This window comes from Pipistrellus hanaki, assembly GCF_964339955.1.
Source record: "Pipistrellus hanaki genome assembly, chromosome: 9".
NCBI lineage: Eukaryota > Metazoa > Chordata > Mammalia > Chiroptera > Vespertilionidae > Pipistrellus > Pipistrellus hanaki.
This window is the reverse complement of record NC_140511.1, coordinates 40,636,041-40,649,861: the sequence shown is the minus strand read 5'-3', so window position 1 is coordinate 40,649,861 and position 13,821 is coordinate 40,636,041. Positions and strand designations below refer to the sequence as shown.

At 38.9% G+C, this 13,821-nt stretch overlaps 1 protein-coding gene across 10 annotated transcripts in view; it reads left to right on the top strand.

The window, feature by feature from the left end:
• Positions 1-13,190, top strand: part of EMSY (EMSY transcriptional repressor, BRCA2 interacting) — a 76,346-nt gene extending 63,156 nt beyond the window's left edge. For all 10 annotated transcript variants that reach the window (XM_084893368.1, XM_084893372.1, XM_084893373.1 and 7 more), the window contains 5 exons: positions 161-316; positions 4,347-4,498; positions 6,416-6,979; positions 7,913-8,413; positions 11,169-13,190. In XM_084893368.1, coding sequence (XP_084749494.1) covers positions 161-316; positions 4,347-4,498; positions 6,416-6,979; positions 7,913-8,413; positions 11,169-11,363 — 1,568 coding nt within the window. In that variant the 3' untranslated portion in view covers positions 11,364-13,190. The remainder of the gene's footprint in view (positions 1-160; positions 317-4,346; positions 4,499-6,415; positions 6,980-7,912; positions 8,414-11,168) is intronic.
• Positions 13,191-13,821: the final 631 nt, after the last annotated feature.

Here is a 13,821-nt window from a genome sequence, read left to right as displayed (position 1 = left end):
GACTCTATAGCATAGCAGTCTGATTTTTCCTTTTCAACTCATTGTCTCCTTAGTCACTGCCAGTGTGGCACCCCAGAGGTCTGGTTCGTTATTCCCATGGACAACTCTGGTTTTGGTACTTGCTCGTAATAAAAGTTAACTTTTCCCCTTTTTTATGCAGTAAAGGAAAAATTGGAATCTAAACCAAGACAACCTGCTATTGACTTGAGTCAAATGGCAGTGCCTATTCAGATGACCCAGGAAAAGAGACATTCTCCGGAGAGTCCATCAATTGCTGTAGTAGAGTCAGAACTAGTTGCTGAATACATCACTACTGGTAGGTGTCCTTTTGAAAAGTATTATTACAATAAATAGGAGAGCTACCTTTCTGCATTTCATAGGGTGGTTGTTTGGGGGAGAATGTGTTTTTTACATTTCCGGATCTCTCTCAGTTTGCTCTGACAGCAAACTCACTTTGTCCTTGGGATTTTCTTTTTTTTCAATTGGCGAGGGGCGGGGTTGGGGGCGGAGGGGGGGGGGGCGAGAGAGGGGGGTGGCCGAGATAATAGGTTGCTACAGTTTGCAAGTAACATAAAACTGCAAGTTGGCCATAAATAATACTTGTGACTATAGGCTAACACTTATAAAGGTAATTTTTTTAAATCTAGAAATAAACATTTTTATGCATCTGAACTTTTTAATTTTGGGGGAGGGGGAAAGGTGGATCAAGGGAGAAAGAAGGTAGAAAATCCAATCCTTTTTTAATGTAAAGGAAAAAAGTGTGGAAAATTTTAAGTTATTATATATACTTAGGAGTTCTGGTGGAAAGTGAATTAGGTATTTGTTTAAAATACAGCCTGGAAGCAAAATACTAATGAGATTTTTGGATGGCGTATATAGAGAATGGAGCAGGAAGGATAATAGATTCTTTCAGATGCTGGTGAAACCACACCTGGAATACTGCTTTCTGTTTTGGACACTTCATTACCTTGAGATTTGAAATAGTTCAGAGAGTAGTAATGTGAATAATTCAGGGTTAGGAGAGAGGACTTATGAAGCACTATGTAAAGAACACCTGTCTTAAGTATTCCTTAGCAGTGATTAAAAGAGAACATAAAGTTAAAAATATTTTAAGGATGTAAATACTGAAGCAGAAAGGGAATTCTTTGGCATCATTTTAGAAGATATTAAGACTAATGGGTTAAAATTGCCAAATGGAAAATCCATTTAAAGATTATGGAAACCCATCTAGCATTTACTAGTACTTTAGAGATATTTAGCAGAAAGCTAAATAAAGCAGAGGGTAGTATGTTAGAGAAATCAGTATTGGCCTTGGTATAGACTAGATTATCATAAATAGATGAAAAGACCTATGATTTCTTCCCATACTTATCCTTTCAAGAGGTTGCTTTTCCCTTCTAGGTGAGCGGTGTGCATCCATTTGTTGTATAACCAAAGGTAAAGGGTGATTGTGTAGGGGAGAACCACTTCAATGTATGCGCTCTACTCTGATGTGGGAGGAAAGGAAAGCTCCAATCAGTGAAAGAGAGGAAGAGAGATTTTCTTTTTGCAGAATAGTGGGATTTTTTTTCTCAGAAAGAAACAATTTGATATTGGGGGGTAGGAAGGGGAGAGTTCTTTAAAGAAGTAAGTGACTGTTTTATGGTATTTATTTGGCCCAGGTAAGCTGTTTTCCAATGTTCACTCTGTGGCCTCCTTTCATAATCTCCTCCCAATAATATCCTCAATCACAGGCAGCATTTTCTTTGACTTCAAAGCCAGTTTCCTAGCCCTGGCCTCTTGTATTATCCTGCAATGGGTGTTAGTTTGTCTTAACTTTCCTGTACTCTGGAGAAGAGATTTATAGTATTTTGAATAAAGATTATTTTTAAATGGTTTTAGTTGATTTTCTATTAAATTCATTTTTTTCCTTAAAAATTAAAGTAATAAGTATAAAGATTAGTATGGACAGCAGAAATGTTTTATATAATCTGATAATCTCATCAGAAGTTTATTTTTTTAAATACCTTTCATTTTTTATGATGCTTTCATCAATAACAATTTCATTAACTTGCTTGTTTAATTTTAATATGATTTATTTTTCTCTTATTCAGTCATATTGTAGATTTCATTAGTTGTTTTGATATAAACGCCAACTCCTTTTTTTTTCCAGTTTGAGCACAAATGAAAGATTTTATTAATTCATATAATTTAAAATGAAAAATAAAGCAAACTGATACTACAGTACATTTATAAAGTAAGACTGGTGGTGCCTATAACCTCTCATATCAAATGTAGGCACACTAGTATGTACAGATAGCAACAATAGAGAAATGCATTTTTTTGAGTATAGATAGAATGTGTTATAGAAATAAAGCTTGTTTATGTTTCACTGGATAGTTTTAAAGTTCTGTACTTATTACACATAAATGGCATTTTTATATTGATTTCTGTAGTGATCATCTTAGATACCCCACTGATGACTTTTCTAAGTATGAAACCACTACTACTTGAAATTGTAGATCAAGATATATGAACATTAGCCCTCACCAATTTGGCTCAGTGGATAGAGCATTGGACTGCGGACTGAAGAGTCCCAAGTTTGATTCAGGTCAAAGGCACATGCCCAGATTGCAGGCTTGATCCCCAGTAGGGGGTGTGGAGGAGGCAGCTGATCAATGAGTCTCTCTTATTATTGATGTTTCTATCTCTTTCTCCTCTCTGAAATAAATAAAAACATATATATATATATATATATATATATATATATATATATGAGCATTAGAATCATGGATTATTGAGTTTTCATGTTCTCAAAATTCTTAGCTAATTTTCTAGAATTTTTTACTCTGTTCCTATCAGAAAGTTGATTTCTCAGTAAATATAAATATGTTTAAAGCTGTGTAGAATAAGAATCAGTGAATGTTTATACTGTTTAAAATGTTGAAAATCAGGCTGGTAAAATATGATTGATTGGCATCAATATAGATAGTTTACTACATGGGATCTTTGTAGCGAAAGAAAAAGAAGTGTGGTTATTTCAGTGTATACTCTTAATTATTTGTGTCAGATGAGCTAAGAGAAGATGAAAGAATACTGATTTTTCTATTATTTTGTTAACTTTATATTTTAGTACTTAACAGTTTAAGGAATATTACTTCATTTGGTCCTCTTATCCCATTAAAAAACAAAAATCAAACAAAATCTCTGAAGTTTCAGAAGTTAAATAAAGTTTACATGATGTCTTCAAATTCCCACAGTTGGTTGGTGGCAGAGTGGGGCAGAATCCAGGTGTGACTCTTGGTGATGACACTCTCTGCATTGTCATCTTGACCTCTTACAGCTTTAAGAACTGTAAGGCTACCTACCCTAATAAAAGAGTAACATGCTAATTGACCGCACCTTCATGATGCCCATCAGCCTATCAGGAGTGAGTATACAAATTAACCCAAACCAAAAAATGGTGGGTTAATTTGCATACACAGGTGCTGAGGGGACAGGGCATGATGCTTGCATTGTCACCATGGCGATGACACAGGTGTTATGCACCACCCCAGCTGCTGGGCAGCATGGAAAGGCAGAAAGGCAGCTCTGGGCCATAGTGGAAAGGCTGCTCTGGCCAAAGCAAAGGTCTGTTCTTGCACGAATCTTAATTTGTTCATCGGGCCACTAGTCTATATAATAAAAACCTAAGCGACCATTGCAGCAGAATGACCAGTCGGTATAATGTGTAGTGACCACCAGGGGGCAGACACTCAACGCAGGAGCTGTCCCCTGGTGGTCAGTGCCGCTCAGCCAGAAGCCAGGTTCACCCAGAAGCCAGGTTCATGGCTGGCAGGTACAGTGGTGGTGACAGGAGCCTCTCCCTCCTCTGCAGCAGTGCTAAGTAGCAGCAAGTCAAGCGGTAAGGAGCAGAGAGCAGGCGGGCAGTAAGGAGAGAGGGGTCCCAGACTGCAAGAGGGTGCAGCCAGGCTGAGGGACACCTTCCCCCCCATTCATGAATTTCGTGCACCAGGCCTCTAGTATAAACATAAAGGAGTGGATGCTTCTGGTTTTTGTTGCACTTGGAATTGGGGTCAACAGATTAAATAAACTTGTATTGTCTTACAATCCTAAAGAAATTAATCTGGGATTCCATTACAGAAACTGGGATAAAGGTCACTGGAGAAAGTGAGTACAACTCATAGGAGGGTGTGACTTTCTCGGAGTCACACGGCTCATAGATGGGCAGACTCTGGTCTTCTGCCTCTTACTTCACTTCACACTTTCTCTGTGATGCAGTATCACATATATTCCTTTAAAATGACTACTGGTTACATATACTGTAGTGGTTTCTGGAGAAATATCATTACCTCCTCTATTTTCAGTCAGCCATCGCTCCCAGCCCCAACAGCCCTCCCAGCCCCAGCGGACACTACTCCAGCATGTAGCTCAGTCACAGACTGCGACACAGACTTCAGTGGTGGTGAAGTCCATTCCAGCATCTTCCCCAGGAGCAATCACCCACATTATGCAGCAGGTTGTACCTCTTCTTTTTCTTCCTACCTTCTGTAACTGCACTTTGCCTGAAATGAGGTTCAGTTTCATCTCCTCTTGTAAGAGGAGAAATAACCGAATCAGAGTGTTTGTGTACTTCTTTCATCTGTGAGGAGTGAATAGAGGAAATGAGTTGAAAGCCTTAATAGAAAGTAACCAAGAAATAATATTCTTGGATTTTCTGTGCACTCTTATTATTTTGAAAGGGTGGGGCTATCTAAATGAATTTATGACATCAGAATTGGTCGCTGCTTCTATGATTTTTATTGTTATGAAAGAATTTATCACAGATAAATTTCAGATGAAATAGAAGTTGGCTTGTTTCGGTTTTTGTTACTGAGGTGGTTGTGTTTTGGTTTGTTTTTTCTTTCTTATTTGTTTTACTTTTTGATTTTATAATGAATCCTCATGGGAACATTATGAATAAGTAGATAAATAAATATTTGACCTTTTAAAAAAATTTTTATATGACCAATGAAGGAAAACACTCAACAGGGGGAATGATTTAATTAAAACCGAGAATCTGGTACCAAGGATAATGGGAGAAAGAAAACATGTTGATTGATAAGTTGATTTTTTTTGTCGGATACTGTGCTTTGAGCTTTAAATGCACTAACTTGTTTAATTCTATGTTCCTGTAAGATGGGTGTATTATCCCTCTTACAAATGAGGAAACATGCTTATAGAAGTTTAGTAACTTATCCTAGGTGGCAGAGCCAGGATTTAAATTCAAGGTAGCCTGCTTTTATTATAAAGTGATATCATAGTTATCACTTTTAAGTATTTACATAAATCACCAGCTCTCAACTACTGGTAGCAGTTGACCTTATTAGTAGGCAATATACCTGAACGACAATGAAGAAAATGTTGAATTAAAAACCTGTAGGTGTAAGTTTGTAAAGAGATGGGGGGAGGGTTTTAATTGAATTTTATAGAGGTGCAGCATATGACAAGGATGGGATTGGTGTCACTAAGGGAAGTCAGATAACCAGAGGTTTTGCTAGGTGTCAGATCTCAGCCTGGAGTCTGACCCTCTTCTGGCCAGTCCTGACATTGACCTTTCTCAGGGCAGCCAGAGAGGTCAGACAGGCTGGCCCCAATCATGTCACTCCAGATCAATGCTACTCCCAACACTATTATCACCAACACCAGACAATCTCCCTTCCCACTGACAGAAGTGCTCTTGGCCCCGCCCCCTCCTCCCCAGGGGGCCGTTGCCTGGTGGGCCTGGAATCTGAGTAAAGGGGTGAGTTGAGGAGGGCTAGTGCAGAGGGTGGTTTCCACAGACCTTTGTGAAGCCCCATAAACCATCTCCACTCTGAGCAGAGAGGCCCTCTGTGGGGACTGGGACGGGCATGTCCTCAGGCGACAATTCTTACCTCCTGGACCAGCGGTCACCAACCTTTTGGACCTGACGGACCACCAGTTGGCGACCGCTGTTCTGGACAGTGTTGGGCATGCACACAGCCAAAGTAGGCTTCTCTGCACCTTAGCTTTTCTCTGGATGCCTCACTCCTGGTTTGCTGCATGTTTGGTTAGCATCTCTGATTACAGGCTTGGAGCTGTTTCTGTAGCCAGGGCAGCGTTTTCTTTTTTTCTGTGTTGGGCAGCAACCTCAGTCTTCTTACCTATAAGTTCAGACCCTCTCAAATTTTTCTTATATTAGAAGTGAGTAGACTAGTTTTTTACAGTACTTAATGTCTGAGAGTTGAAATTACAGGAATCTCTATGTAAAGCCCCCTTTAGATTTGGAAATCTTGAGTTTTCTTAGTCTTATTAGGCTCTTTCCTCTGATAATTTTTGCATGAATCTCATAACTAAGTCTTTTCCAATTTGAGGAAAATGTAGCATTATAGGTGTTTTTCTTATTTCATTCTTACTTTGTGCCTTTTTCACTTAGGCATTAAGCAGCCACACTGCTTTTACCAAACACAGCGAGGAACTTGGAACTGAGGAGGGTGAGGTTGAAGAGATGGACACTTTAGACCCTCAGACAGGTCTGTTTTACCGATCTGCCCTGCCTCAGTCACAATCTGCTAAACAGCAGAAACTTAGCCAGCCCCAGCTGGAACAGACTCAGCTGCAAGTGAAAACTCTGCAGTGCTTCCAGACTAAACAGAAGCAGACCATCCACCTGCAGGCAGACCAGCTCCAGCACAAACTCCCGCAAATGCCCCAGCTTTCCATCAGGCATCAGAAACTCACCCCTCTCCAGCAAGAACAAGCACAGCCCAAGCCAGACGTACAGCACACACAGCATCCTATTGTGGCCAAAGACAGGCAGCTTCCTACCTTAATGGCACAGCCCCCGCAAACTGTAGTGCAGGTGCTTGCCGTGAAAACCACACAGCAGCTCCCTAAACTGCAGCAGGCTCCGAACCAACCAAAAATCTACGTGCAACCCCAAACCCCCCAGAGCCAAATGGCGCTCCCAGCCTCGTCAGAGAAACAGCCGGCCAGCCAGGTAACGGAATATTGATAGCATGCAAAGTTAAACTTCTCTGTTCACGGAAAAAATGAAACGATCACAACCCTATCATGATTAGCAGTGCTTTCTCCTGGCAAGAGGAAACTCGAAAGCCTCATTATGCTGGTGCTAGGGTACCCCATCAGAAGGTTGACATTAGGGAAGAAATGCACATGATTAATATAAGAAGGGGAAAAAATCATAGCCTCCGAAGTTGATTTTTCAGGCATTTTTTAAATGAAATCACTTCGGCATTGATCAATAGTGCATAGAAGCGATATCCCTAAATTATTTCTATTTGTTTAGGTTTAAAATATTTATTTCTATGCCTGTAAACTCTTATTTCTGTGACAGTAATGCTAAGTAAACTATAATCTTTTAAGGCGCTTCATTGAACGTCTTCCTTTATAGTTTGCATCATCACCATCTAGTTAATAAATTATCTTCTAGATTGCAGAGAAATTATCTCTGGATAGTTGAAAGAAAAACAATTTTCATGAAAGTCAGTGGCTTTGGAGTGAGTAAATTATAAATGCATAAATATAGAATCTGTGTAAATGTATTTTGAAGCAAAAAATTAAAAAAAAAACTTTTTATTTTAAAAAGCCGAAGATTATATGAAATAATTTGAGACAAATTGAAGATATACTGTGTAGAAATACAAATCCTAAAGGAAAATAAGACTTCTGTAACTTTTCCCCCCTTAATTTGCTATGAACTTTGGCTGGCTGAACTTTTGACCGCTCCTCTTCCCTAGGTTCTGTACGAGTAGCCAGTTTCTTCCCTACCAGCCCTCTTATCGAAACACCAAGCTTCAAAATGCCTTCCTAGTATAGCGCACGAATGTTTCGTTTACCATATTGTCTGGGGTGTTTGATAGATTTTCAAAAAGATGTAGCTGTAACACACACAACCCCAATTTGTTTTCAGGTGGAGCAGCCAATTATAACCCAAGGATCCTCTGTTACAAAGATAACTTTTGAGGGGCGCCAGCCACCTACAGTTACAAAGATAACTGGTGGCAGTTCTGTGCCTAAGCTGACATCACCAGTTACAAGCGTATCTCCCATTCAGGCCTCTGAGAAGACGGCAGTGTCAGACATTTTGAAAATGTCTTTGATGGAAGCTCAGATTGATACAAATGTAGAGCATATGGTAGTGGATTCCCCAAAGAAGGCTCTTGCCACTAGTATGCTCGCCGGTGAAGCAGGATCGTCGTCCTCCACCCACGTGGTGGTGGCAGGGGTGGCGAGTTGCACTCCCCAGCAACAGAAATGTAGAGAGTCCTGTTCAAGTCCATCTGCTGCCGGCCCTCCCCTAACAACAAGGAAAATCGATGCAGCAGGAATGCCCACCGCAGGCCAGTTCATGCATATTCAGAATGTAGGCCAAAAGAAAGCGGAAGAGAGCCCCGCAGAAATTATCATCCAGGTAAGAACTGGAAAGAACATGAGAACTCTTGGGCATCTTGGGGGTGGTGGGTTGGTGGGTTATGGGATATCACAGAAAAGGTCAAACCAAGATGGGGAAAAGACAGATTAATTTGAGATGGTGTTTGACAAATTTGGCTTAGTACTTATTCAACTATACAATTTTATACTAATTTTTTGGAAGTGAATCCCAGAAAATTGATCGACATTGTCAGACAGCACACCTTAGAGACAGTCAAGGACCCTGAGCCCATTCGTCAGCTTGATTTATGCAGGTCACACCTCACTATGTTAAATTCAGTAGATCACCCCTGAAGATTGGCAACTTCCTAGGGTCAGTTTTGGACTCTCTAATCTTTGCTCTGGGATATAATTGCATTGTACTTCTATTTCAAGTACATTTTACGGATCCTTTCCTTGGAAATACAGTTTTTGTTCTTGATCCAAATTTATGGTTTTTAGGATAATAAAAACTTAACTAACTGAAGTGTCTGGAGAAACAAGTGAGAAAATTTTCTAAGTAATTTAATTTTATATCTAACTTGGGATTAACTATAAAGCTTTGCTTTTTATTTCAATCATTATTATTGAAAAATCTCATTATGGTTACTGCCCTGTCTGGGTAAATAGAGGTTAGTGGACACGAGTCTTACATTCTCTTCATTCTCAACTCACCTTTCATCATGCATAGTCGACCAAGGTTTGCTCTGGACTAGCCCTTAGGAATTGTGTCTTATTCCCTCTCCCCTTGCAGAGTGCCAGGCTGATTGACAATTGTCATTTTTTGATAAACTGATTCTTGTCTCAGAAGGTATCAGAGCAACAATTTTAATGAGAATTTTTAGATTTATGAAATGTGAATGGTCTAGGATTTTACTGTAGATTCACACTTGGCAGTTCCTGTGGTAAACTTTTCCATGATGCCAAGCTCTGAGAGAATGCAAATTAACCAGCATTATCCAAATATGATATAATTTAAGCATGGGAAAATGCTTAAAGGCAAATTGAACTGGCCATTGAATTATTTAAATATCTTGTTTCCCCCCCCCCCCATTAAAAACAAATGTTAATGAATTAAATAATCTTTGAAAGGAATTTGTTATTGTTTTTCTCCGAAGACGTATAGTGAAAATGAATGTTTTCCTGGCTTTGCCATTCACCGTGTGATTTTGGGCAAAGCTACTTACTTAACCTCACTGTACCTCAGTCTCCTCATCAGTGAAGCGGGACTAAGGTGCCTACTTTACATGGTTGATGTAAGGATTACATGAAATTGAGATGAAGCCCCTGGCACAGTACCTGGCTCACAGTGATTGCCCAATAAATTGTAGCTAATACTATTTTTACTAAAATTGATTATGGCTTCTGGGGGGTTAATTGGTATACTCACTAAATTGAAAATCATTTTGGATAGCTTAATTGGAAATTACTTTCTGCACTTTCTGAACAGGGGTGAAAATGCAATCTATTGCATGTATCAGGATAATAGCTATTTAGTAGCTTCTCTTCGGAATACTCAGCTAACTTTTAGCATGTATCAGAGGGAAGAGCAGCATAGTGATTAAGAATCAAGCTTTTGGAGTCAGAAATATCTAGATTTGAATGTCACCTGTACTCCTTGTCAGCATTTTGGTTTTGAGCGACAAAGTTAACCTCAGTTTTATCATCTATGAAATGGAAACAATGACATTCTCCTCACAGTGTTGTTTTGAGGATTAGGTGAGAAGATGTATATAAAGCAGCTGGTCAAGTTTCTGATAGATTCAATAAAAATAGCTTATGTTATTATAATTATCATTAATACATTGCTAGAACATTTTCACATCTTATTAATTATACTCAGCTTTGACCTGAAGTACATACTGATTTTACTGATTCAGAAAAATACCTAAGGGGATGAGTGAAGGAAGTCTGCAAAAGTGCTTTGATAGTAAATGCTTTGAATAAAAAGCATGATTCTTTGTAGACAGAGGTAATGTATAGTTTGTTTATTCATTCGTTCATTCATTCGTTTATTACATTCCACATGTATTATTTAACTCTGTTCCAGGCACTGTGCTAGGTGCTGAGATTAGAATAGTAAACAAGATAGAGTATATCTGCTTCCCTGAAAGATCTATATATGTGGAATTCATAGAATTTTAAAACTGTAAGGATCTTTAGAATATATCTTCTTCAGCTATCTTATTTTACACAAAAGCAAACTTCTGTATAAAAGCTCAAGGAAGTGAAGTGATTTTTCAGAGATCCACAGTTAGAGCCAAAGTTGAACAAAAATCCTGGTCTCCTGACTCTGAGACTTTTTCACAAGGCTATGTGAAAGGAGGGCGGGAGGGGGGGGCAAACAAAAAATCTGACTACATATATATTTAAAATGTGCTTAATGATCAAATGAAAATGTCCTTCAAAGTCTGTCTCTTGAATTAGGCACAGCTTTCATCCTCCTTTGTTAGAAGAGGAACCGGCAAGGAGTTAGGAGGATTACTTTGAGTTTAATAGGACTTGGCTTTGAATCCTGACCTTGATTAAGTCACTGACCCTCCTAGTTTCCTCATTTGTAAAATGGGAATAGTATTTTCCTTATAGTGTTATGATGGGGACTTGGTAGAATATCATGTGAAAGTACCTAGCACAGTGTCCAGCGTGTAGTAACTGTCTAATAAATGTGGGATTCCTTTTTCCTTCTTTAGGGTTGTTGGATAATCTTTGTTACCTTTGCTTTCCATAAAGCTTCTGTCCTGTGTCTTCTCTTCCAGGCCATTCCCCAGTATGCTATTCCTTGTCACTCCGGCTCCAATGTGGTGGTAGAGCCCAGCGGGCTCCTTGAGCTGAACAACTTCACCAGCCAGCAGCTGGATGACGAGGAAACAGCAATGGAGCAGGACATCGACAGTAGCACAGAGGATGGAACTGAGCCCAGTCCCTCTCAGAGTTCTGCTGAACGATCCTAGTGTTTCGGACACAGGAGTGCACTTTAAACCTTCTTGGTTACCAAGGGCCCAGGGAAGCCCTTGTGTAAAGAAAGCACTTTGCCCATGTTTAGGCTGTAGATCCCGCAGCAGCAGTGTTTCAACAAGAATTGCTGCAGGAGAAGCATTTTAAAGCAAAATAAAACAGGGAATGTACTTTTGAAAAAGAGAAAAGCAAGAAAAAGGAAAAAAAGAAAAGAAAAAGAGATGCACATCTACCGGGCAGGAGACCTGATATTCTTCTGTTGGGCCGTGGCTGACTGGAAATCTGGCCTTGCAGTGGAAAGAGACTTTTCTGTGAATGTTCCTCTGCTGGCTTCTACTGAGCAAGACACCATCAAGAAAAGAGAATGTGAATAGTTTGTACTTTGAAACAGTGTGACAGGAACAGTTTCCCCCCCCTTTAATCTTGTATGTTTTTGCAAATCCCTGGAAGGGTTGAATTAACTAATTCAACATCTTACATTTGCTCAGATCATAGTTTATAGAATAACTAGAAAAATACTGGCATTAAAGAGTCCTTGTTGGATGATGAAAAGTCGGATGCCTAACCAGTGGGAAGTGCTTTTCTGGTGGTTTGTACATTCTCACCAATTGTATGCTAATTTATTGTGTTGTTGTTCCTTTGTGCTCCCGGCCAGCACACTTGCCTTCTATTTATTTAAATGTAAACATTTTAAAGCAGACTGTATTCCTTCTGACAAATTTCCTGTGAACCAGGATTGCCTACATTTCCACCTCCCCTCTCCTCACTTTAAGAAAACTTGCAAGAAAATGTTTCATTGTGAAGCAGAGGAAAAAGAAACATTTTCTGACCCAAAGGAAATGTTCAGTTATGTTCAGGAAAACAAATTGTTCATATGTTGCTATCTTTACATTGAAATTGCACATTCATGTTGGACTGAGACTTTGAAAAATCTTTTACATACTTTTGTTTAACCCCCCTTTGAAATGTATAAAAGGTTCATTTACAGTTCTAAATGTAATATTTTTAAGCCTTCTACCTTTTTAGGACATAGTTTGTTTAAGCAATATGTTTGGGTCTTGTGACCACTGTCGCAAATAGAGTGAGGGGTAAGAGGGTGGGAGGATAAGGCAGTTTTGACAAGTTGTGGCAAAGGAAATTATACTTTTCATTTTTAAAAAATGTAAATAGAAATGTTTTTAACGGTTTTATATAGATTTCACTATAAATGAGCGTTTTAAGACTGACAAATGTTGAACTGTACATACATATATCAGCATAACTGCCCAATTTTTTGGTGCTGAAGTACTGTAAGTAGAACTCATCAACAGTCTCCTGATTTTTGCATCTATATCTGGAAAGAAAAACTGTGATACTATAGTTAATAAATTCCCACTAGAGTGACATGATTTAAACACAAGCATTCGTAAGATGCACTGATCTCTGGTAGCTGTCATTATTTCTGGTAGGCGATGATGACCTACCCATAGATGGAGCTGTTGGATGTTATTTTATTGTACAAATTCATGTTTAAAAGACTTTGTGACTGTTTATAGTTAAGTAATTTTTTTAACCTCTCGGGTCATAGACTTCTTTGGAAATCTGATTACGCTATGAACTCTCTCACCAAAAAGATACACATGCCAATATACATGTTAGATTTGCATATAATTTTAGGGGTTTATAGGCCCCCTCAGCATATCCTGTATTCCAGGTTAAGCCCTCTGTTACGGTCAATTCATTACTTGCAGGTGTAAATTTTTATAAAATAAAATATCTTTTAAATATTTGTGGATCAGATAACAAGAGCAAAACTTGAATAAAATTATTACATTCTACTTCTATATATTCTGGCAGCATAGCATACCTGTCTCCCTTTGAGAATTTAGCCTTAATGTGTTTTAGCAACTGGAATGGCAAATGAAACTCCTATAGTCTACATTATAAAAAAATTAGTGCAAATATTAACAAATTCTCAAATGAGAGCTTTAAATTTGTTTTCTCTTAAAGGTGTTATTTTCAAGGGCAACATGGATTCTTTTTTTTCAAAAAAAGTATTAATTAAGCATCTCACGTGTGCCAGGTCCTATTCTAAGCCACCAGGGATACTATAGCAAATAAACAGAAAATTCTACCCGTATGGAGTTTATAAACAGGACTTCTGCTGCTGAAGTGAATGTGAGGCCTAAAGGAAGGAGAAGACAAGACACAGGTTTCTTGATTAAGTGGATGGTGACTCTATATGTGGATCTCCAGGCGTCCTTTCATTTTTTATTTTTTAAAATATTTTTATTAATTTCAGAGAGGAAGGGAGAGGGAAAGAGAGAAATATCAATGATGAGAATCATTGATAGGCTGCCTCCTGCATGCCCTCTGCTGGGGATTGAGCCTGCAACTAAGCGCTGGGATGGAGAAATTTGCAGTGCCGTGATAGAAGTGGGGAGATTGGAGAGTTTCCCTCAGGATGGAATGCCT